The sequence below is a fragment of the Lampetra fluviatilis genome, chromosome 21 (assembly GCF_964198595.1).
Source record: "Lampetra fluviatilis chromosome 21, kcLamFluv1.1, whole genome shotgun sequence".
In the NCBI taxonomy this organism is placed as follows: domain Eukaryota; kingdom Metazoa; phylum Chordata; class Hyperoartia; order Petromyzontiformes; family Petromyzontidae; genus Lampetra; species Lampetra fluviatilis.
In genome coordinates this window covers 11,099,850-11,125,547 of record NC_136295.1, presented here as the reverse complement: position 1 = coordinate 11,125,547, position 25,698 = coordinate 11,099,850, and the positions used below count along the sequence as shown (strand labels likewise).

The 25,698-nt window shown below is 49.5% G+C and overlaps 2 protein-coding genes across 5 annotated transcripts in view; both read left to right on the top strand.

Moving 5' to 3' along the window:
* Window positions 1–475: 475 nt before the first annotated feature.
* On the top strand, window positions 476–15,937 carry LOC144938227 (ras-related protein M-Ras). 3 transcript variants are annotated; one of them, XM_078866049.1, is made up of 6 exons: window positions 477–691; window positions 3,968–4,192; window positions 11,023–11,176; window positions 11,739–11,838; window positions 12,477–12,556; window positions 13,558–15,937. In XM_078866049.1, exons 2-6 carry the CDS (start codon window positions 3,997–3,999, stop codon window positions 13,646–13,648), a joined length of 621 nt encoding a protein of 206 aa, XP_078722175.1. In that variant the 5' UTR covers window positions 477–691; window positions 3,968–3,996; the 3' UTR covers window positions 13,649–15,937. The 3 variants fall into 3 exon arrangements, with proteins under 3 accessions (XP_078722177.1, XP_078722175.1, XP_078722176.1); XM_078866050.1 differs by having other exon boundaries at window positions 677–764; XM_078866051.1 differs by lacking the exon at window positions 13,558–15,937 and having other exon boundaries at window positions 476–691; window positions 12,477–12,560.
* Window positions 15,938–19,728: 3,791 nt separating this feature from the next.
* The window catches only part of LOC144938225 (tyrosine-protein phosphatase non-receptor type 4-like), a 70,907-nt gene continuing 64,937 nt past the window's right edge, over window positions 19,729–25,698 (top strand). For both annotated transcript variants that reach the window (XM_078866045.1, XM_078866041.1), the window contains exon 1: window positions 19,729–20,700. The gene's annotated coding sequence lies outside the window, so the exon portion shown is untranslated. The remainder of the gene's footprint in view (window positions 20,701–25,698) is intronic.

The following is a 25,698-nucleotide window of genomic DNA, read 5'->3' as shown; positions in this document are numbered from 1 at the left end:
ACAAGTAATAAAACCTTCGAAGTTATTCATTCGTTGTTTTATATCAACATTCATTCGTCATTCCCCAATTCGTTCCTCGCCCCATGAGCTCCACGCGATTTGGTGACATTTAAACAACGACGCAATGACGTCGACGGTAAGGTAGGAATACCGGTGACGTCACAGCAGCGATCCTCCAATCAGAGTGCGGCATTTAGTAATTCCCTCGGTCCATTTAATGTGGCGCTTACCTTTGGAGCAAACCATTTATGGCACACGCGCAAGGGAGGGGGGGAACAATCAGGCAAAGCAAATTTCACAAGCTAAAACCATGGAGACGTCCAATATTTACGTAATTTTGCGTGCGGTAATACTGTTTACAGATATAAATTAATAATAGTTATTGACCCGAAGCAATATTTTGATGACATAAGGTATTATTGAGCAACGCCTCCCCCCCTAAGGTTAAGGCTATTTTTAGCTGCGCCGGCTCGCCTTTATAAAGGGTGGTGAGTGGACCGCGCTCTATTCGCTACTGAACTCATTTGCTGGAATAAAGATAGTCTACGTATTTGGAGAGGAGACTTATCAAGCGCTACGGTGGAGTGAAGCAGAACCTCGGAGCCAGCCTCCGTTATAGATTTCTTCCAACCGAGATTTTTCATACCTCGGCGTATTTACCGGCCTCGCCTAGAAGCCACTACCGGGAGAGGTGAGGGATACACGGCGAGGATTGATAGGCCGCGGCGGGTGGCGGTCCGCGGTCGCGCCCGAGTGCGGTCAAGGTTTGTTTGTTGACGATGGCGGCTGTGATTAATTACTATTTATTATTATTGTTATGGTTACTGGTGACGGCGTTGTTGTTAGTGTGGTGTATTTGTTAATTCAACTGCCTAGCCGATACATTGTTTACACGATAAACCTATAGATAAACCTATAGAGGATTCGTCTAGATTTAGGCACCCACCCACCCACCCACTTGTTGGTGAACATGAATAATGTAGTGAGCGGGGCTTATCTGTGACCGCGTTTAACAAAAGCCTCTTTTTTTCAACCTATAATAAGTCGTGTTTATTTAAGTGTTAATCGTGTGGACGGACAAATGTACACCGCCTATAAACAGCAGCGCCACTGAGGGCCGTGATTTTCTCTTTCGTGTACAGTACGTGCACGTACAGTGTGGCTTTGTCGGATCACTGCTTGATGAGGGCCACCCCATCCCGTACGGGTCGTAGGGTGGTTTGACCATACTTCACCACGCTGGTCCGTGCTGGTTGGATCAATTGGGGAGAGCATAGCTATACAAAGACGTGGTTTTGAATGCAACTACCCTCGTAGCATTGTGCGTAGTACAACGCACAGCGAGGTGGGACAGGCAAACAGTGTGTGTGTGTGTGTTACGTGTGTGTGTGTCAAGTGGAGTAAGATAAAATAATGTCCATGTGCACGTTGATACTCCCAATCGGCATAATCTCTCTGAGCCATTGTGTTCGAAGACGACGCTCTTTTTGGGAGGCGGGGGTGAACGCGCGGTGGTAAGACACAAAAGTGAATGTCGTCATCGTTTACGAGGTGTGTTCATCACCTTTCTCACAAGCGGCATCATCGTCGTCAAGTCCACTCTAGAGGTGTTTTGGGTTAGATAGCGTAACTATCAAAAATGTGTCGTTAAACCCGCCACCACCCGACACAGCCGATTACCAGTCAGGGTTTGTGGCGTAAACAAAAGGTGCCAATTCGTCACTGGTACAGCAACACCAGTGTGTCGGAGAGTACACACCCCCACTACAAACATTTACAATTCGACTACAGTGACGTTTCGCCTGTAATTACAACCAACATCATCAGGCGGGACAACCGGGGTTGTGGCGGGTTTAACGACGCATTTATATTGACGCGATCTTAACCCAAAAAACCTCTACTACGGATATCATATTTGTCGCGAAATTCTACTACGTGTTAAACTCACAGTGACAGTATGAATAGTATTAATACATCTTTAAAGGTTGCAATACTCATAATTAAGTTACCGTGCGACGTTTTCTCCTCTATCGATCCGATAGCCAGTTGCTTTAACGGGGATTGGTCCATGGGAGACCTGCAGGTAGTTTTTAAAAAGTTTTTTTTTCAAGTTCTTTCCCAAACGGGTTAACTTCATCTCCATCATCAATATAAATATACAATGCTTAACTGTTACAGTATTTGCATATTGAGGTCGTGCGTCTAATGGCCCAAAGGGGCAGTTTGCATAAAACATCTGAAATGAAAAATGTACAGTACGGTATTTTACATCGATTTATATTGGATATAGATGTGTAAATTTGCGTTGTTTTAGGCACTGATACCAAGTTATTATTGATTTATTTATAAAGGGGACCTGTTCTGTAAGGTAAAACGCGCATGATGAAATGCGTTAGAAGCTATACTATTAAAATAGGTGACCTACATATTGCACTGATTGTATACACACGTGGTATCTATTTAACTGTATAATATTCTGGAAATACAATGTGTCGAATTAGGATGCGTTTGGAATATGATCACGTTTAATTTTAAAACATTTAAAGTAATTTGCTGTCTACAAGACCATCTTCTTGTCTGACGTTTTTCTCCAAGCGCTGTAGCAAGGATCCGAAGAAGCTCCCAACACTTGGAGCGACATCAACCGACATCTCCTTACACCGATGATTCATTATTTACATCTTGTGTTGTGTCCATCATTCTTAAAATCCCTCTCGTCTCCTGCTCATATTTGTCGCTTTATCTCTCTCTCTCTCACGACCTGTTTCCCACCACTTACGATGTTACATTTCGAAGCTCTATATTATAACCTTGCATTGCTGTAATGAGCCTCTGATAACATCACCTGCAATGAGCCCAAAACTCATCACCTATCAACACTAAACGGTGTTGGATGTGGATAGTTGCTTGGATGGGTGACTACCGTGCACAACAGGTTTTATGTATCTTGAACTTCTTTTGCGCCGTACGTAGCCAACCGTGATAATTGGAGGTGGGGGGGGGGGGGACTACAAATTAAACACAAAAGTGGTTCTAAACAAATGAGTTAATTTAGAAAATCTTAAAGGTTGCTGCTATAGGCTGCGGGAGCTATGTGGTGGGCAACAAAGGACATTGGAGCAAAATGCATTGCTCTCCCACCCACGCACCCCGCTATCACTAACCCGCACAGACCAGCACGGTGAAGTAAGGTCAAAATAATCCCCATGACCCGCACAGTGTTGGGAGGCCCTCATCCGGCAGTGGATTGAAAAAGGGCTGCACAAGATCGAAGGATAGGGTCAACAACTTGGAAGTTAATAAAATAAAAAAGCGAGAAAGTGCATCGGACCTAATTAATAAAAGAGGTTGTAATGTGGTGGGCACATGTTTTGCATGGAGGTAAGGTGGTTACCAAGGCAATTGGCATGGCACCCAGAGGTTGGAGAACATATGAAATGTTACAAAGGCAAACCTTAAGGGGGTCTCGGTGTGTCGACTTTGTGACAATTCTAGGATCTAGCAGATGTCGTCTTTATCCTGATCTATCGGTGTCGTGTTATGAGATGAAGTAGCCATTCTTATCTCTCACTCAGCAAGTGCGATCCTTTGTGTTTGGGAGCGATCTATGGAAGAGAATACCTTAGACCTACCTTCAAAGTGACCGTTTGTCCAAACTACTTTCCCATTCACCCTACTCGAGAGAGTAATGTTTGTCAACCCGATATTTTGAATTCTCAGAGCTGTAATTTAGGCAGCTGAAGTGCAGGTACAAATATAAATGTTTGATGTGGATTTTTGTGCAATCACTGGTGATCTCGGGCTGAGACCAACTCGCTCCACTTGAGAATACGCTTTTAATCTCAGGTGGCAGAAACGGGAATTGGAACCCAAAATCTCAATGCCGCCAGTTCACCGCCCTGACCTCTGAGCCACCCCACCGAACTTAACGTTTCTTAACCGTCTTCTCCCCTGCGCTTCACCGCAGGATAGCGCACAGCGGCGCCGCTCCCAGCAATGATGGCGGCGGGTTCGGTGCCCAACGAGAACCTCCCCACGTACAAGCTGGTGGTGGTGGGCGACGGCGGCGTGGGCAAGAGCGCCCTCACCATCCAGTTCTTTCAGAAGATCTTCGTGGCCGACTACGACCCGACCATCGAGGACTCGTACCTCAAGCACACGGAGATCGACGGCCAGTGGGCCATCCTTGATGGTATGACCGACCGCTCGCTCGCTCCTCCTGCCGGGTGACGTCATTTGAACCCCTCCCCGGCGTTTGGGTGAATTTACAGAATCCGTGGATTGTGGTTCGATTTGTAAATGTACTCACATTGAGGCCACTAGTGTCTGCAGGTGTCGCGTAAATATATATCGACCCAGTATATAATGGACAAAAAATATCCGGGCAGTTGCCGGCAACACGACTACTATTTATCTTTCTAAGGCAGCATTAGTTGATGGTAGAGTATGCTTTATTACTTTAAATATGCAGCTGGTGAGCTTCCCCAACAGTTGAGCTTACAGGAGGGAGGTGTAAAGATTCGTCACCTCCCGGCAATTCGGTGAATCGTCGCGATTTGGTGTTGCGGGTTGATTCAGGAGTACATTAAAAAAAAGGGTTTAGGTTCATGGGAAAGTCTGCAGTAGCAGAAGGCGTTGCGTGAACCCATTGCATACGACGTGAGTGATTCGAAAAATTGTTAGTTTTTAATGCCCTGGATTCAATGTATGCTTTGCGATATTAATTGATTCACTTATCAAGCAAGGCGCTGTTGCACCCCAGTCGTTGTCGCTACGATTTAACAGAGTACGACCAATTTACGATGCAGATTTAACGATGGGGGAAAAAAACGCTTCGGAGCTTGGGATATTTCGGTTCTTGGCCCTCAGTTTTATAACGCTCTGTGTGAAGAACCTGCACCTGAGACTCTCTCCCAATTAAGAAGAAACTAAAACATTCTCATTTCCTGTAATATGTTGGATTAAATTAAATAGTTTTTTTCTGTACTGCTCTCTGAAGCTCTCCGTTTGGTCTGCTGCGCCTTGTAAAAATGTAAATGAATAAATCAATTGATCTGTTTAACATAATTTTTTATAGCTCCCGATACATGTATATAATCACACCCAGACAGATTAGATCATTATATTATTATTATTTTTTAATTCGTACACCTGTTTTATATATATATAAAACAGGTTCACGTGATCCAAAGGCACAAATGTCCACCACAGTTGAAGACAATGGATCGATCCTCGAATTGAATCATGACCCCCGAAACGTCACAATCACATCAGCAGGGGCTCCAGTCCATCCATTATAGTGGCACTCGTGAAAAAAAAAAAACCCCAACTCGTTCAAAATTGGCCAAACATCCCAGTGCATGACCGTCCGGAAAGAGTCTTGGTGAGGCTTGCCTGGCTAAAAGAACTCGATGAGGCTTGCTTGGCTAAGAGAACTCTGTGAGGCTTGCCTGGCTAAAAGAACTCGATGAGGCTTGCTTGGCTAAGAGAACTCGGTGAGGCTTGCCTGGCTAAAAGAACTCTGTGAGGCTTGCTTGGCTAAGAGAACTCCGTGAGGCTTGCCTGGCTAAGAGAACTCGGTGAGGCTTGCCTGGCTAAAATAACTCGATGAGGCTTGCCTGGCTAAAAGAACTCGATGAGGCTTGCCTGGCTAAAAGAACTCGATGAGGCTTGCTTGGCTGAGAGAACTCCGTGAGGCTTGCTTGGCTAAAAGAACTCGGTGAGGCTTGCCTGGCTAAAATAACTCGATGAGGCTTGCTTGGCTAAGAGAACTCCGTGAGGCTTGCCTGGCTAAAAGAACTCGGTGAGGCTTGCCTGGCTAACTCGATGAGGCTTGCTTGGCTAAGCAGGGGGGGGGGGGGGCGTTCCTCGCTGTGGTGCTGTTGCTGCTCTACTCTCTCCTCGTGGAGTGCAGCGTGGGCGAGATGGGCCGTGGGTCACTCGGGGAGTTAAAAGCTGAGCCTGTGCCAATGGCGACCGTCCAGCACTTGCAGAGGTTTTTGGTTTTTGAATGCTGGGCACTGGTCCAGGATCACATTATGTTGTCAAGCGCGGTTAGTTTATTGCCTCGGTGTGGTCGGCAAATGACTGCGCAAACAAAAGCTCATGGCACGTGTTCAGGTTTGAATAATATTACAGCTAGCCCCAGCTCTTGATCATACATTTTTTTGTGCGTGCGCGTTGAGTAAATACGTAAACATTGATTGATTGCAAATCAATTGCGCTGCCCGTGATGCACGCATTGCAATGACCTCTTGGTAGGCGCTCCGCCTCAACGGCGCGGCCTCGGCTTCTATCATCTCCCATCCTCCTCTGTTCTCTCCCCCGCTCTTCATTTCCGTTGCAACTTGGGATTGTTATTAATTGCGTTCCCTGGAACCGCTTGAAACAAACTGGCGACCGGTTTTCCCGCACGTATAGCAACGCCCGGCGCAATAAAAGCAAAGCGTTGACCTCTTTTTCTTTTTGTTTTCCACTGAAAGATGGAAGGCAGCTGCCACTTTTGGTGTGTAATGTGGTTGGCCACCGCACTAGACTCGCAATAGACTCGCAATCCATGGTCACCGGTTCGATTCCATCTCGCGGCACAGCCGTTGAAACGGTGGCGCACGTTAGGTCGCGTAAATATAAAAATGTGTCGTTAACCCACCACCACCCGACACAGCCAATCAGTCAGGTGTGTTGGAGAGCAACTAATTGACTGTGTCCATTGGCGGTGGGTTTTTCCGCCATCTTAACCCCCCCAAAAAAAACACCTTGATCATGGACGATATTGGTGGAGAAAGCCTCCTACGTGTTAAAGTGGCGCAAGTATCTTCTCTGCTCTCCGCCGCTGGTCACCCAGCGGTGTAGATGGGTGCAACACAGTTGGTCGATCGGCGGGTCGTGTGCGGTGGTGGTGTTGACGGTGGCTGCTCTCACCACTTCCAAGGCGTGTGGCTGGTGTGGAACGAGGCCCTTCCGCCTGCGGTGGCTTGAGGAAAGCAATTGCAGGGGCTGCACCTGTACCTTTAATCGGCAATCGATTTCAGGACCGGGAAATACACCTGACAGCGGCATCGACGTTTAACAACATAATTGAAGCGAGTATGCGACTGCCTCGCTGTCTAAAAAATGTATTTAAAAAAATACGCCCACTTTGTGGACAACGTGCTGAGGTGGCGTTATACTTGTGCGCTATGCAAGTCCGTATTGTATTGGCTCACAGACGCCCAGAGACCAGCAGAGACTAATCGACGCTCACGTCGGGATCCATATGCTCCTTCAGAGAGCCATATACTCCCTGAAAGACCCATATCACATAGACCCATATATTCACAAAAAAAACCTGTGTAGACTTGCGTAGATGCTTATATACCCACAGAGACCCATAAGATTTTCGTTGAGATGTATGACCGTCTAAGAAAATTACTACGCCCACCGTTTCCGTGCAGCAGGTTTTGAGACGCTGTCGCACTCAGAGATTGCGTAAATCCACGACATGGCGTATTCGAGTGCTTCGTAGCGTATTCAGTGTTCGCACTGTAAGAGTTGTTTTGGTGGCCTCGGGCTCCACTGCCCACGGAAAACTTTTTCCGCTGCTCTCACCCGACCGCCCGCCCGCCGTCGGCGCGCGCGCACAACCTCCGCGTTTGGTCGGCTAGCCTTCAACACTTCACGTGGCCTCAAAATGCGTCCGGCACAGGCACCGTGGTGACGTCACCGTCACTTGGTGACACATGGTGGGTATTGGTATTGGCCGTCGTCCTGGGGGTCGCCTTTTTTTTACGAGAAACTACGGCTTGGTAAATGGTAGATAAATAAAATACTCAAAGCCGCCAAGGTCGCGATGAAACGATACCGGATTCAGCTCTCATTATCATGCTTTCACAAATAGCCGTCGGATGTGTTTTAGTTTTGGCCTGTGTTCCGCATTGGTGTCCGACGTTTTGCCCCAAGCGCCGTAAGATTTTTCAGGTGCGCACTGCAACACGAAAGCACATCAACGGTGAGATTTACAGAGCAACTGCGAAAATCTCTGCAGGGCTTTTATTTTTTACTTACGAACGTCGATTCTAAGCAAAGTGCACTCTTAATATTTATCGGCTGCAAGCAATTTGACCGATGTTTTTGGAGGTGGCTGGGTAGCTGCGAGCTCGCTGCTTCAGTCCTGGGCTGGAATCCGGGCTTTAATTCTCCCGTCCAGTCACAAGCCACCAATAATTTTTCCACTTTTGCTCGTGCGACGCAAAAGCGCTCACTTTACCGTTACCGTTTAATCACTCGTGTATTGACAAAGGTGCAGTTTGCGTAAACACGGGCCACAACCCTTCATCAATCAACTGCTGGACGACGGCCTCTCTGCGCAGGTGTTTGTCGCGGGAGTTGTTTTGGCCACACTTCGCCACGTTGATTTGGTACCGGTTGGTTAAAGGGTGTACCCCCAGGGACCTGTTTAGATGGCGCGGCGAAGGCCAGGTCGGCGGGTCCATAGTGCGGCGCGTTGAAACTCTGCGCCACCACCGTAACACCCACGGTGACCGACGATCTTCCAGAGGGGTGTAGTGCGTGCGTGCGTTTCGACGTTAACGTGTCTCCGTGGAGAATGGTGCCAACTTTGTGGCGTCTTAAATCGGCACGCACTTCTGTTGCATGTCGAGCCGTCTTGGCGTGGTCGGGGTAGCCCCATTAAAATATAATTAACGCCTTGTTCGGCGCAGCCGTTATTACGAATTATTCAGGCGCCTTCATTTCACGGCAGGTCCATTTTTTTTTCTTGAAGCGGCGTCGATCTTGTGGGGATGGCACTCCATTTCTCGGAGGCACAATTTTTAACCGGTCTCTACGTATGCTGTGAAACAACAATAGGCTGCGCTTTCCGAGTGTGTGCTGTACCACCTTTGTATATTGTCCTCAAGTGCACGCAGACCAAATATTTACAACTGCCACCGCCGCTACCCCCCACCACTCTTATCGCCGGCGACCTCCCACCCGCGATAAAATGCGCCGTGCTGCGAGCGACGCGGCGTTTACATCGACGGACGTTGACCCCCCCTCCCCTGGGCCAGAGACCACGGTTCTCGGGAACCCGTGGGGGGGAGGGGCGGAATTTGAGCCGGCGTTTCGTCATTGGTGAACTTGAAGGCACTTTAATCGCAGGTCGACGTGTGGCTGGATTCGAACCGAGGATCTCGGTGGTGTCGGCTCGGCAACTCTGACCTCGGAGCCACGTGCTCGTCACACGCACGCAGCTGTAATTTGTATAAGTCCGTTTACGTCTCATTATGAAAGCCATATGCTTGTATCGGACAGATCGGGGACTTGCAGAGAACGCACGACCTAGATACGCATCTGCACGATAAGATCTCTTTTGTGTTTTTTTTAGTCGCACCATTCTCAACGACAACGAAATTGACGGCGCCATTAGCCCTGTTGCTTGATGTGTGCCAAGGGAATATAAATAATAAAACGTGGAACAAAAGCCCTAATGGAATAGCCGCGCGGGGTCAGACGCCCGCTTTATTAAGCGGGCGTTCTCGCCCTGCGGATGTCGGATCCGCTGGGTGTGGTCGCCCCTTAATGGCTTCTCCAGGGTTGCGAGGTCGTTTCTATTAGTCCTGATTTGGCAAATCATTGCCGTCTTGGGCAAGGCGCTATGCGAAGGCTGTGTCGACACCGCGTCATTGGCCTTCATCCTCGGCCTTCATCCTCGGCCTTCATACTCGGCCTTCATCGTCAGCCGTTCTTTAGGCATGCGCTGGCCGATTCACATTTGTGTTGGTACACCGGGTATCCCTTTGCTGTTGCGTCAAAGATGGTCACCGCATCGGGCGCTTTCAGATGCGATTCTTCGGCCGTTTGGAACGCTCTTTTCTTCATCTATTAGGAAGCCACTGGAGCTGTGCACTTTTAAATCCTCGAGATTGAAAACTCATTTCTTTAGAACTTTCCCGCACCTGCAGTTAGCGCGGTTGGGGGTACGTACGGTGCGAAAAAAAGTTCAACAAACATACATGTCAATGGGCTTTCGTGTCCATGTGTTATAGCACTCTTGTCGTTGAACTGCTGAATGAGTGACGTCCAATGCCATGTGGGGTCGTAGGGGTTATTTCACCATACGTTACCACACTGGCCGTTAATAGTTTCTCGCTAACAGCACTTGTCTCCCAATAGCAGAGGTCGCAAACGGGTTTTGATTCCTTACCCGTACCCGTACCCGGCCGCACCAGGGTCGCAATCGGGTACCCGTAACCTACCCGATACCCGGCTACCCGTACCCGGCCGGGTAAAGGGTAGGGTACGGGTAGCCGATTGCGACCTCTGGGATGAAGCCATGTTGCAGGCGCGGGTGGGTTGATTCTAGGAACTTGAATTGTGAGAAGAGACAAGACGTTGGGAAATGAGTGACAAACGGTGACTCACCAGTGACTCAAGGCCTACACGTACCCGGCCGCACCAGGGTCGCAAACGGGTACCCGGCCGGGCACGGGTAGCCGGGTATCGGGTAGGGTACAGGTATCGGGTAGGGTACGGGTATCGGGTACCCGGTTGCGACCTCTGCCCAATAGTCTGGTAAAGGCTGCACACGGGGAACTCGCGTCTCTTTTTAGGCTTTCTAACTCTGATTGAAAGAGTTAACGCATTAGCTTTGTGTAATGCGGGGTTATGATAACGCTCGTTAAAAATCATCAAATGCGAACAAAACATTTGTGTAAAAGGTGTGTTGCTATTTGGGAATTGCCCTATGGACAACTTTCCCACTTGCTTACTTGGAGACCAATAAAAAAAATAACTTGGAAACCAATAATGGTGGCGAATTATTTTAGCCGGTTCTGGGCCTTCCCTAGGTCGACTCGGCCTTAAATGCATACCCTGTACAGCGTATGAACATTGGACGAAGGCGGCCGGGCATGGTATTAACCACCCACCCCCTTCGTGTACCTTGCCGGCCTTCGTAGGTGCTACTCCGCTAACGGCGCTTGCCCCAACAGTCTGTTACAGCCTATATACGTGGGGGGATCTTTGTCTTTGTGCCCACTGCAGTGCTGGACACAGCCGGACAGGAGGAGTTCAGCGCCATGCGCGAGCAGTACATGCGCACGGGCGACGGCTTCCTCATCGTCTACTCGGTCACTGACCGCACCAGCTTCGAGCACATCGACAAGTTCCACCAGCTCATCCTGCGCGTCAAGGACAAGTGAGTGTGTCGGCGTGGGGGCAGCCCCCGTCGCTGTTATCGATAGATCTTCGGGATCCGTCGATAACAGCGATGGTTTAGTACTACGTGTAGGTATCCCCGAGTATTCTTACAGTGTGAGGTTATCGCAGAGAAAGGTGCGTTTTTTTGCTTTTCTTCACAGAAGTAGTCGGTAGTTTTACAGCAGGGGTGGTGGGCGTCGACGTTGCCGTGTGTGTGATCCCGATTGAGTCCTGCGTGATTCGAACCTCCGCAACAAGCGTAGGGGGCTGCTTGCACGCTTGGAATTACATAGAGAGACGGAAAGAGGATCGTGTGAATCGGAGGGCATTTACACGTCGCAGACATCAAGCCTACCATACATAATAACGTTTTTTTGGGTTTAGATCGCGTTATTTATAAATGTGTCGCAACCCTCCACCACCCGACACGGCCAATCAGTAAAAAAAATGTGTCACGTGGACAAAAGACAAATACTCTTTGATTCTTTCGGTAAAGTCACGTAGGTGAGAAAAAAATGAAAATAACCCTGTCCTCTTCCCCACCCCACCGCCCCCCGCAGGGACTCGTTCCCCATGGTGCTGGTGGCTAACAAGGTGGACCTGCTGCACCTTCGCAAGATCTCCTCCGAGCAGGGTCGCGACATGGCGGCCAAGTACAACGTGAGGACAGCGGTCGTAGCGCCCCGGCACAAGATAATACGTTATTTTGTTCATTGGATATGCAGTAATACCCCGGTTTCCGTCAGGGATGCGTTTCCTGAAAGTACGTGACGACGTCAATCGAAGCGATGTTCACAGGGGTAGGCAGGTGGAGGCGAAGGCCGAGAGGTGACGGAAAACAAGGAGGGAGGGACGATGATGACGCTGGCAGCGACGTAGGTGTGGGTTGAGGCAACGCAAATCGGGTAGCGGTGTTAATTAAGTGACGACGTATTTGCGAAATTACGTAAAAGAGGGAAGACGTAAATTCGGGGTATTCCTGAATTCCAGGGTCGGAATATATTATTTGACCTCCCGACCCCACCACCTCTTGTGTTTGCTTAACCCTGCATCCATTTTGGGTCCTTATTTTCTCGCAGCTGTAAGCATGTTGGGAGTCGGCCAATTACTCATGTACCTTACAGACAAAAGCCAATTTGAACGATGCAGTTAAAAAATCTTTGGCAGATGCCCTAACCCTGCATAGCATCATGGCACTGCTTGGGGTAGTGGCAGGCGAGTCCTATTTATTGCCTTCAGTAGAAACGCGTAAACCCTCGGGGGTTTCCAAAATGACGCTTAAGAATTCTGTCGTGCAGATTCCGTACATTGAGACGAGCGCCAAGGACCCGCCGCTGAACGTCGACCAGGCCTTCCACGAGCTCGTGCGAGTCATCCGGTAAGCGACGGCGCGGTTATCGTGTGTGTAAAAAATTAACCCGTAAAAACAAAGTTTTTCACTATAAATCCTTTATATGTAAGATCACCTCTTGACATGCCCCGTATATTCCCGAGGGCACTAGCGTTGACCCGCTTTACCACTTTCAAGAACTTGGCGGCTTCAATTTAACTGCTCTATAAATAGTCTCCATTGTACAGCGTGGGGGCAGGGATTTCATGCCATGTGGTTAGTCAACATTTGCGTCATCATGAAACGGGTGGCTAGAGTCCTCTCGTCCTCTGGCTTGAGATGGCTGCCACCTATGGGTCAGATGATTGTCTGCCACCATTAAGCAATTGGTGCAAAAAATGTCAGCTCGATTGGATCACGGGAAGTGGGTTAAAAAACGACCGAAAGATTTGCACGGTCGTAAGCAAGCAAGCACACAAGCACGCAAACAAGCAAGCAAGTGAACTTAATATAAAGGATTAAAAAAATATATAATTACAAAAATGATCTCGTTGTGAAAATCTTTCTTTGTGTGCATTGCCGATAACTGAATGGGAGGGCGGGAAGGTTGGCTGATTTCCGTGAAGTATTGGTGGGGTAAAGTATTTTCTCCGAGATGTCTGGTCGGCAATGGAAAGGGGTATGCTAAATTAACCTCTTGGAGCGTCAATCTCTCGCAGTCGGTGCCGTGAGCAAGCAGTTGCAGGGTTGCACCTTTACCTTGCCACTTAGAAACGAGGCGTGAATGCCCCACACGGGGACTTGGACCGCCGTGCGGTTTGCAGGTTCGCGTGTGCCAATCGGTGCATTCGCTCGACCGAAAACGGCTCCCGGTTTACCGGTTGACGTTCCGCTACCAAAATTTTATATATTTTTTCCCCCCAAGTCGCATTACCGGTCGTGAGGTCGGCGTAGCCCCATGAGATCAAGCGCACCGTGTCGGCCTCAGTCGGTCCTCTCGGCTCTTGGCACTCGCTCGAGGGAATCATCGCTTTGTTTGTCTTCTGCAGGGAGCAGGTTCCAGAGAAGAAGAACAAGAAGAGGGAGAAGTGGCGGAGAGAGAGAACTCCCAGCGTGCAGTGCCATTGCATGCTCATGTGACGCCCTCATTCCTCCGTGCACCCGTACACATCTGGCACACGCACGCACAGACGCGTGTGCAATCGCATTGTTGTGGTCAGCCTTGTCAGGACTCATTTCCCATCTGCCCCGTTCCCCACTGAGGCCAATATCGCCCATGATACCAAACCCCGTCCCCTCCCATTACAGTACGCCACGTCTTCGCGATGAGGCTGCGAAGCAGCGCGGATTTGTTTCAGCGGGGTTTGTGAAATGTAAAGAGGGCGGGCGGGCTGGCTGGCGGGCTGGCGGGTGGGCTGGCGGGCGCTCACAATTGCGGCGATCGTGGTGGGTGTACACGAAAGTGGTGGGCGTAATCGACGGGCGGACGAACCTGTGGACGGTGCGAGCGTCGGCGGTTGAGTCTGGTTCTGGGGGTGGGGGGGGCGGGGCGTGGCGCAGGGTTTGCGAGACTGTGGCGTGGGCTATCCAGTGTGTGCAGCCCCATGGGTCGACGGGTCGGACGCCTAGGCGCCGGGCTTTGTAGAAGAGACATTTAATTTCGTTGCAGCGGGGGGGGGGGGGGCCCGTGCCCGTGCCCGTGCTAATCATGGTTGGCGACTAGCGAAAGATCGCGATGGCTTGCGGGGTGCGCACCTCCTTCTCAAGCGCCTTTCTACGCTACTCAGCGACGTGCATTTGCCCACCCCCGTTAACTTATCGTTTTGAAACGTGGCAAGTAATTGTACTTTTACCATTGCAATGATTTTTCTGCGAGCCATTGCAAGGATTTTTTTGCGAGCAGCGCACTTTCGTGTTGTTATTCGATGCCGTGTTGGAGGGCATGGAGAGAAAGCCTCAGTGGCGAGGAACGGTTTGTTTTGAGAATCGTGTGTAGAATGTGATTGTGTCGTAATTTGTTTTGTAGTTGAATTGTCCTTTTTACATGAACAACACTAAACAGTGCCTCCCGAAAAGAGCTGCTTCACCAACGTCGCACGGATGACCGGTGATGTTCAGACTGAAGGTATTGAGTTTGTGTTTAGAAAACCACAACTCCCTTTGCGACTCAATATTAGCCAAGACATTGGAAAACCTTTTTTTTTGCCAAAACCAGGTGGGGCAGAGCAAATGTTAAATATGTGATGCCTTTTTTGTAAGTCCAGTATATACCGTTGTGTTTCAATATTGTGGCACCAATCCCGTCATTTGGGCAGTGTTTGGCGCAGTGGTTAATTGCATATTGCTATAAGCCTGGCAAGCAGAGTTCGTTTCCTGGCAATTCGATGGTGAATGCTATCTGACCCCAGTCTACACTCACCAGTATTATGAAGTAGAGGTCGTTCAAGCAATGACCAACAACACGGCGTGGGGGGAGGCCTCATCCAGTAGTGGGTTGACAACGGTCTCTAAAAATACATATAAAAATGTAAAAAATGCCCCAAGTTTTATTCCTGGCCACAACCAATTAGCCAGGCGTTAGTGGCCTTTTAATCTTGACGTGAGGGTTGGTGGCGGTCGCACGAACTCCGGAGGTGGGGGGGGGGGGCAGACGTCGAGGTGCTGCTATACCTTGGCGTGTCCAGGAGAATGCGGTACAGCAAAAATGTGGACTCCACAGGTTTAAGTCCGTGTGGTATAGAGCGTTTCCCCCTCGCGTGCTTGGGTTTTCTCCAAGCGCTCTGGTTTCTTCCCACATGTAAACCACTCATTAATTGGCCAATAACACCTTGATATAGAGGACCGCAGAGCTTGGGCAATCGTTGGAGCCTGCTCTCCACGTGGTCGCCTTGCCGCTACTGCGGCTGCGCGCGTTACAAATTTAGATGGAAAAATGTTTTTGCAACTTATTCGAATGTCCGTGGCCAGCGATATCTGAACCGGTTCTGGGCCCCTCCTTCACCCCGCACTGACCTGCGCGGTGAAGTATGGTCGAACAAATTCCCACGGCCGACACGGCGGTGGGGAAAGGGGGGGGGGGCCCTTCGCACAGTGGGATTGGCAAAAGGCTGTGAGATGAATACGAAATAGGAAGCTATTTGAAAGTTTGGTTATTCGCCACCCTTTGTGAAAGAGGTTAGCTGTGCCTCGCAAAGTTCTCCGTTTGCTAAGTGAAGGACTTTTAAAATTGAATGTAAACGTTTAGGAGGGCGACTGCTGTGTGTAGGGTCGGCGTGGCCCAATCAGCTTCTTCACTCTCCGATCTTGTAAACCACTGCAGCCTGTTCACCGTTGAACACAAGTCGGTCGGTTGTGGCAGTAATCACTACATGCAGGGCAAAATGCATTTGCTGTCTAAGGAGTTTTAACAATAAACGAAAGGTGAATTTGTCTTCTCGTGTTGTGGTTGGGTCCGGGTTGCAGGCTAAATCTTGCGTGACTTTTAGGATGAGTTCCCAGTGTTGGGGCCAGCCCCCGGTCACTTTATGCGTGTTACGTCTGGTGGAGTTCTGCGGGCGTGAGACAATTTCAGCAGCGACCACACTGGGTTCGCGGTGACTTTGTCTTTATTTTGAGGATGGAACACCAAGAGGGCTTTCGCCGAGTCGTGCATGGTTGGCTACGTACGGTGCGAAAGAAGTTCAACATACAGTGACTAAAGTGTAATTTACGCAAATCCAGTGCACACTCACACCTACTACACCCGAGCACGTTCCCGAACTCGTACTTTTGAAGAAACGTTGCCTCAACCACCAACAGGCACCAGGGCTGGTTTGGAAAGCCATCCGGATGTCCGCCAAATTAATTAGAATTTCACTGGTGGGGTCTCGCATCTCACACACACGCACGTGATTTTACGCCATCCTTTGTTACATTATAAGAATAGGTTTTACCCTTTCTGGCAATAAAACAGATGTGTTAAGATGTTAAAACACCAAACTGAAACCTTTTGCAAGGAATCATGTCTGCATTAACCACAATACTGCATGCTCTGATAGTATATGCATTGTCTTTGAAACTGATTGGTCCACACCAGAGACCGCTTTCTTTTATTGCCAGAAAGGCTAACACCATTTTTATATATACCTTGCTACTGGCAAGGGAGGCCCCATGATGTATTTGTCACATTGTTGGGTTCTAGAGATCGGTGTGGATCCCGAGGGACCCACGACTGTTATCCGACCAGAACCCCTCTTCACCAGAGACTCTTCGTGGCCTCCAACACCACAACAATCCACCAGATGGCAGCAACTCCTATCAATTCAGCACGATATGCCAGACACCAACGGCGACTTGACACCATCCAGCAAGCACAATATTTCACCACATCCAGCGCAGTGTTCGTCACTAATTTTCAGAGTTGGGGGAGGGGGCACCACTTTCGCCGGGACGACATCATCAGCGTGAGAGAGCCCCCCACACATTTGAAACCGTTGGGGGTTTGGCAGCAGCACGATGATGATGATGATGGGGGCGAGTTCACGTGTTGTGTGTTGTCGGTGGGCCCTCACTAATTGGCCACAAGGGGCCGCCAATATGCCAGTGGGCCTTGCAATGAAGAACACTCACTGATACAGCAGTCGTAACACCAATGTTCACACTAGGCCTCGGCAAGGTAAGGTAAATGACCCTTTTTACTGGGTAAAAGGGTAGAGGTAAAGGTGTCGACATGCCAAGGGGTAAGGTAAAAGGTAGGGTAAAGGTAGCGCGAAGTATTACCCGATAAATACGGTGCCTTGTTTACCGCTAGAAGCTCCGTGGCGCAGTCCGTGGCCTCCATTTAATAAGTAATATTTAAAACAAACGTTATTAAAAACACGCTTTTATTAAATGTACTAGTAATGGCAGAATTCCACGACTCCAGGAAGTGGCACCGAAGCTTGCCATCACGTAAGGGGCCCGTGGTGATTCACAGCAAAACGTGAGTTGAGCGTGGACAAAGATCGTTTAAAAATATGTATTTTTGTTAGTGATATAACATAGTATTGTCACCATTATGACATACATATACCAAGTTTGCAGTCGATACCACATCAGGAAGTGGGTTAAAATTGAGTTGCAAGATTTGAGGATACAACGACAACAATGACAATAACGACAACAACAGACAGAGTGAGTTCAAAGAAAGCGTGTAAAATTGGAATAATCGAGAGTATTCTATATGATTAAAGCGCTCTACCTAGCATTTACCGTTATAACCCTTTTTCATGTCGTAGTACCCCAGTAATTACCCTGCAATTTGTATGGGGTAAGGGTAAAAGGTAGGCTCGTTGCTTTTCACCTTTTACCTTACCAGCTAAAGGGTAAAAGGTAAGGGTAGAGTGATTGTATTGTGGTAAGGTAAAAGGTAGGGTAAAGGTAGGCTCGTTGTTTTTACCTTTTAACTTTCACCTTACCGAGGCCTGGTTCACAGCACAGTCCACAGCAAGTTCGGTAGCATCGCTATCTCCCTTGCCACAAGGGGGCGGTAGAGAGGTCAGTCTTCTTGTGATCCTTCGGCTTGCCTCTCACCCTGCCGCGTGATGTATGCCGGTCCCTGGTGACTCTGTATAGCCCTTGCAATGCACACGGGGAGTCCCCCTATCACTTTTCGAGATTAAAAACGAATTTCTTCTTCAAAAAATGCTTTCGTTTGCTGCCCTTCGCCCGGTACCTCCGATTTTGCTGATCGGTTGGCTACGTACGGTGCGAAAGAAGTTTAACATACACGTACATACACGCATACTCCAAGGACTCGTGTACAGCAAGTATGTTGAGCTGCTACACACTAATAACACTACTGATGGTATTGTAACTAATTATAAAAGGCTCTTATTATTTTGGTTTCCGACCCCTTGTGATTTAATGTGACACGGTGGCTGGGATGTCAACTCCCTCGCCTGGTATACAGGAGGTCGTGGGTTCTATCCCGACCCTGACGCCTGTTGTATATTTGGAGTTTGCGTGTCTCTCTCTCCATAATCATCATCACGGTGGCTAGGAGATGTGAACTCCCTCGCCTGGTATGCAGGAGGTCGTGGGTTCTACCCCGACCTTAGATTAGTTTGCGGCTGTGAATGTCCAAATGATGGACCACTTCGTTGAGCTATCATTTGTGGTAGTCAAATTGCTTCTTAAAAATAAGTCAAAACCTCAGTGGGCTTTGCCTGGTAGGATGGGGATGGTTTAACACATTCCTGCGGAGGGAGCTGGTAGGAACGTTGGGTTGCTCGGTCAATGGCCAGGGTCAACGGCGGCGTGGTGTATTCCGCAAATATGCCCGACTGTGATGGCGGGCACAAGCCGGCGTGAGTAGGTTAAACGTTGAGTTTTATAAGGGCACCACGGGGTGACCAGCCCCTCCCCACCCAGCCCTACCCCTCACCCAGCCCCACCCTCCCCGCGCAGCCCATCTCCACCCTCCCCACCCAGCCGTTCCCTCCCCACCCAGCCCCTCCCTGCACGACGGACGGACGGACACAATAATCCCCTGTGGGTTGGTGTAACCAGGAGGTTCCTACCAGTACTATTTGTACGTGTTTAAGTGATTTGTTTACCTTTCTTGTACTTTGCACGACTATCGAGTTTATTTATTTATTTTTGTTGTTGTAAAGTTCTTACCCCGTGCTCCTACTGGACATCTGTGAAAAAGAGCTTTATAGCTCATCGGATTCGTCCAGTATAAATACACATTCTGATTATATAGTTAACCCCCTATGAGTGAACAGTCTTGTACTCCATCCACTCTCCCCGTGTAAGGGAAGAGTTTCATCCTCCAAGCCACTCTGTGTAAGTGACCGGTCTTGTCCTCCATCCACGCTCCCAGTGTAAGTTAATAGTCTCATTCATCCACTCTCTCCGTGTAAGTGAAGAGTCTTCGCCTCTATCCACTCCGTGTAAGTGCACAGTATTATCCCCCATTCACTCTGTGTAAGTGAACAGTCTTCATCTCCATCCACTCTGTAAGTGAACAGTCTTCGTCTCCATCTACTCTCTCCGTGTAAGTGGCCAGTCTTGTCGTCCATCCACTCTGTAAGTGAACAGTATTGTCCCCCATCCACTCTGTAAGTGAACAGTCATCTCCATCCACTCTGTGTAAGTGAGCAATATTGTCCCCCATCCACCCTCTGTCTCTCTCTTTCTGCTCTACGCGTGAACAGTTTTGTTCGCCATCGCGTCGTTCTCCCCAGCCCCCACGTGACCTGCCCCTCGCCATATTCGCCTGTGGGGCGAGGGGACTCAGCCACTCGGCCCAGCGAGACTCAGTCACTTAGCCCGGGGTGACTAACCACTCAACCTGGGTACTCAGTCACTCAGCCACTTAGACACTCAGCCCAGGGCCACTCAGTCACTCAGCCCAGGGCCACTCAGCCTGAGTACTCAGTCACTCAGCCCAGAGTCACTCAGCCACTCAGTCACTCAGCCACTCAGTCACTCAGCCACTCAGCCCAGGATCACTCAGCCACTCAGTCACTCAGCCCAGGGCCACTCAGTCACTCAGCCACTCAGCCACTCAGCCCAGGGTCACACAGCCACTCAGTCACTCAGTCACTCAGCCACTCAGCCCAGGGCCACTCAGTCACTCAACCCAGGGTGACTCAGCCACTCAGTCACTCAGCCCAGGGTCACTCAGTCACTCAGCCACTCAGCCCAGGGTGACTCAGCCACTCAGCCCAGGGTCACTCAGTCACTCAGACACTCAGCCCAGGGCCACTCAGTCACTCAGCCACTCAACCCAGGGTGACTCAACCACTCAGCCACTCAGCCCAGGGTCACACAGCCACTCAGTCACTCAGCCACTCAGTCACTCAGCTCAGGGTGACTCAGCCACTCAACCCAGGTGCTCGGTCACTTAGCAAGGAACTCAGCACTCAGTCGGGGTAATCAGTCACTTGAGCCGATCAGTCAGTCACTTGGTGAATCAGTCACTCGGTGAGTCAGTCACTCAGCGATTGAGACACGCACACAAGCAGTCGGTACAGCGCGTCAGCCATCTAGGCACCAAGTCCGTGCTCAAGTCAAGCCGCACGTGGTCACTAGGGCATTAGCTCAGTCGCACACCCGCCCCGGTACTCAACCAGGGAGTCGGTGACGGAGTTTGCGGGGCCGACACACGGAGGACGAAGCCCCGGAGAAGATTCGCCCAATACATCGGCTCAGCCCAGCCCGGCGAGGTGAGTAGTTGACTGCCTTGCCCCGTGCCTTGCATGTGTCAGTCACTCCGTGTGTGTGTGTGTCTCTGACTGGCTTATCTGTCTCCCGGTGTCCGTCTTTTTGTTCGTCTGTCTACTTGTGGCTACGTGCAGTAGCTGTGTGTGCCTGTTTAACTGTACCCGTGCCTGCCCGTGTCTCTCTGTGTCAGTCACTCTGTCGACCGACTTGTGCCTGCTACGGTGATGTCTGTGTCAGTCAGCCTCGTTGTTCAGTCTGCCTACCTACCAGCGACTATCAGTCTACCTGTGTCTGTGTAAGCCTGCTGGTCTACCTGTCTTCCAACCTGTCTGCCTGCCTGCCTGTGTCTGTGTAAGCCTGCCGGTCTACCTGTCTTCCTACCTGTCTGCCTGCCTGTGTCTGTGTAAGCCTGCTGGTCTACCTGTACCTGCCTACCTGTGCTGGTCTACCTGTACCTGCCTATTCGTGTCCACGTCCGTCCGTCTCCCTGTGTTGTTGTTGTCAGTCTGCACGCACACACCTGTTGTCACGCACACACCTGTTGTAATGATGCACACTTGTTGCCATGCACACCTGTTGCCACGCACACACCTGTTGTCATGCACACCTGTTGCCACCCACACACCTTTTGCCACGCACACACCTGTTGTCATGCACACCTGTTGCCACGCACACACCTGTTGTCATGCACACCTGTTGTCATGCACACCTGTTGCCACCCACACACTTGTTGTCATGCACACCTGTTGCCACCCACACACCTTTTGCCACGCACACACCTGTTGTCATGCACACCTGTTGCCACCCCACACACCTGTTGCCATGCACACCTGTTGCCATGCACAAACCTGTTGCCATGCACACCTATCAGTATGTGAACCAAGTTGTCTACCTTACCCGTGCCTGTGTCGGTCCACCTGTCCGCCTCCGAGTGTCTGTGCGAGTCAGCCTGTCTGTCCGCCGGTGTGTGTGTGCTCACCTTACCCTTGTAGTTAGTTGGCATCTACCCAACTCGTCGTGAGTTCTCCTACCTGTCGCGTCTCGGCCACCTGCAACGCCGAGGAGTCCGTGGGATCAGTTGTACCACAACGTGTCTACTACACCTGCCAAACCTCGTCTCGCCCACTTACCTGCCCAGCTACAGCTCCCTCACCTGTCTAGCTGTAGCTGTCTCACCTGTCTAGCTGTAGCTGTCTCTCCTGTCTAGCTGTAGCTGTCTCACCTGTCTAGCTGTAGCTGTCTCTCCTGTCTAGCTGTAGCTGTCTCTCCTGTCTAGCTGTAGCTGTCTCACCTGTCTAGCTGTAGCTGTCTCTCCTGTCTAGCTGTCTCACCTGTCTAGCTGTAGCTGTCTCACCTGTCTAGCTGTAGCCGTCTCACCTGTCTAGCTGTAGCTGTCTCACCTGTCTAGCTGTAGCTGTCTCACCTGTCTAGCTGTAGCTGTCTCTCCTGTCTAGCTGTCTCACCTGTCTAGCTGTAGCTGTTTCACCTGTCTAGCTGTCTCACCTGTCTAGCTGTAGCTGTCTCACCTGTCTAGCTGTAGCTGTCTCACCTGTCTAGCTGTAGCTGTCTCACCTATCTAGCTGTAGCTGTCTCACCTGTCTAGCTGTAGCCGTCTCACCTGTCTAGCTGTAGCTGTCTCACCTGTCTAGCTGTCTCACCTGTCTAGCTGTAGCTGTCTCTCCTGTCTAGCTGTAGCTGTCTCACCTGTCTAGCTGTAGCTGTCTCACCTGTCTAGTTGTAGCTGCCTCACCTGTCTAGCTGTAGCTGTCTCACCTGTCTAGCTGTCTCACCTGTCTAGCTGTAGCTGTCTCATCTGTCTAGCTGTTTCACCTGTCTAGCTGTAGCTGTCTCTCCTGTCTAGCTGTAGCTGTCTCACCTGTCTAGCTGTCTCTCCTGTCTAGCTGTAGCTGTCTCACCTGTCTAGCTGTCTCACCTGTCTAGCTGTAGCTGTCTCTCCTGTCTAGCTGTAGCTGTCTCACCTGTCTAGCTGTAGCTGTCTCTCCTGTCTAGTTGTAGCTGCCTCACCTGTCTAGCTGTAGCTGTCTCACCTGTCTAGCTGTAGCTGTCTCTCCTGTCTAGCTGTAGCTGTCTCACCTGTCTAGCTGTAGCTGTCTCACCTGTCTAGCTGTAGCTGTCTCACCTGTCTAGCTGTAGCTGTCTCTCCTGTCTAGTTGTAGCTGTCTCACCTGTCTAGCTGTAGCTGTCTCTCCTGTCTAGCTGTAGCTGTCTCACCTGTCTAGCTGTAGCTGTCTCTCCTGTCTAGTTGTAGCTGTCTCTCCTGTCTAGCTGTAGCTGTCTCATCTGTCTAGCTGTAGCTGTCTCTCCTGTCTAGCTGTAGCTGTCTCTCCTGTCTAGCTGTAGCTGTCTCACCTGTCTAGCTGTAGCTGTCTCACCTGTCTAGCTGTAGCTGTCTCTCCTGTCTAGCTGTAGCTGTCTCTCCTGTGTAGCTGTAGCTGTCTCACCTGTCTAGCTGTAGCTGTCTCTCCTGTCTAGCTGTAGCTGTCTCACCTGTCTAGCTGTCTCACCTGTCTAGCTGTAGCTGTCTCACCTGTCTAGCTGTAGCTGTCTCACCTGTCTAGCTGTAGCTGTCTCTCCTGTCTAGCTGTCTCACCTGTCTAGCTGTCTCACCTGTCTAGCTGTAGCTGTCTCACCTGTCTAGCTGTAGCTGTCTCATCTGTGTAGCTGTAGCTGTCTCACCTGTCTACTTTTTTGCTGATTGGCCGTGTCGGGTGGTGGAAGGTTACGACACATTTATAAATAACGCGATCTAACCAAAAAACGTTTATTATGAATAATATTGGTCGCGAAATCCTACACGTGTTGAACTGATGCGTACTTCTCATGGCCGTGTTAAGACGTCCCTTTAAAAACAATCGATGTCCTAAGTCGCTTTTCAAGTGACTGCTACACCGCCAACGGAATCGACTGTACACACTCGCCGCCCGCCATTACACCTAATGGGTAACTATTAGCGAGATGAGAAGTGCTGTGACCAAACCTTTGCAGTCCTATAGCCCTTGGCCGAAACCCTGACCCTAACGAACGAGCCCTATCATTGGCCGAAACCCTGACCCTAACAAACGAGCCCTATCATTTTACACTTAAGCATGGAATCTTAGGCCCGCACCCGTCAACCCATACAGTTTTCAGGTCTATACCCTGCCGGCAAACATTGTTTTGTCTTTTTTCGTTTTAAAGCTTTCGTGACTGCAGGGATTCATCTTCTTGGTTCTTTCGGTAAAGTCACGTAGAAGGGAAATAATAAAATAACATAAATTAAACATTAAATAAAATTCTCACGACGTTTCGGCCACAACGCAAGCAGCCGTCCTCAGGTGAAGAACAGGTCTGTCGGAAAGACATTCAGACGCTGTCTTTCCGACAACCCTGTTCTTCACCTGAGGACGGATGCTTGCGTTGTGGCCGAAACGTCGTGAGAATTGTATTATATTATGTTTTATTTTTATTATTTCTCTTCTGCCTGACTTTACCGAAAGAACCAAGAAGATTGTTTTGTCTGTTTGTGTTTTTCCCTTGTGATGGGACTTTGTCGGATGAACGTTGATGTTTATAAGGGCACGGGGTGAACAATAAGGTCTGAATTGGTCTGTGATAAGTTAGGCACTGATAAGGGGTTGAAAGGTATGTAACCCTAGCACTAATCCTGATGTACCTGGCTCTAACCCTTGCCAAGGTTAGCTTTACCATGATACATCTTAGCCCTAAGCCTGATATAAACCTAGTACTTACCCTAACTCTAGCCCTAGCCATAACCTTATCACTATAGCAAGTCTTACCCTAACGTTAACAATCTTGGCCCTGACTCTGGCCATGTAACACTTCCCCTAACAAGTCCAGCTCTTACCCTAACCCAGTTGTTCGTGAACTTTACTGCAGACTTGCATCCCTTTGGTTCGCAAACGTAATTAAAAAAAGCTAATAAATACACAGGGTTTGATGAAACAAAGGAAGTTGTTACTTACATGCCCCGAGCTGAATTTGTGTTTAGATGATTTACCTTCTAAAAAAAAATCTGACCGTGTCTCGCACTCCCAGAAAGGGCATCTCGCACCTCCAGGTTAAGAAACACTGCTCTAACCCTAACCATAATACTGACATTAACTATTCCCTAACAGATGTAGCCCCAACTCTTGCATGTTTAACCCTAACATGCCTAGCCCTAACCAGAATACGTTTTGGTTTTTCGTGATTAAATGTAGTTGTTTTTCATGTATTATTTACCTACGTGACTTTACCGACAAACCCAAAGAGTATGAATCTTTGCAGTCACGAAAACTTCAAATCTAGAATCCGAATACGTTTGTCATCCAAATCCCAACATGCTTAGTCCTAACATTAGCATGCCTTCACATGGCCAGCCCTAACCGTATCAAGCCTATTCCTGGCCTTAACTCGAATAATCCTACCTTGAACACACCCTAACATGCCCAGGCCAAACCCTAACATGCATAGCCCTCGCCTTAACTCTAACATGCCTAGCCCTAAAACAACCTAACCATGCCCAGTCCAAACTCTAACATGCCTAACCCTAGCCATCACCTAAACCTGCCTAGCCCTAGCCTTAACTCTAACACACCCAAACATTCCCAGCCCTAACATGCCTAGCTCCAGCTCTTACTCTTACACATCTTACCCAGCCATGCGTACCCCTGGCTGTAAGTCCGCTCACCTCTCACACAAGATAACCATGACTCTCAACAAGATAACCGTGAGAGATGACCATGACTGTAACAAGCGCCACGGTGGCGAATTGTTCAACGCCTCGCCTGGTTTTCAGGAAGTCGTGGGTTCGATCCCGACCCTGCAACTTGTATATTTGGAGTTTGTGTGTTCTCCCCGTCCTCGCATGGATTTATCAGTTTTTTCCCTCCCCATTTAGAATCAACATCACGCGTTCCGAGTATTTGACTGCTATAAGTTTCCACGTGATAAGCCACTTCGTTGAGCTAGCATTTGTGGTCAAGTCGCTTCTGAAAAAA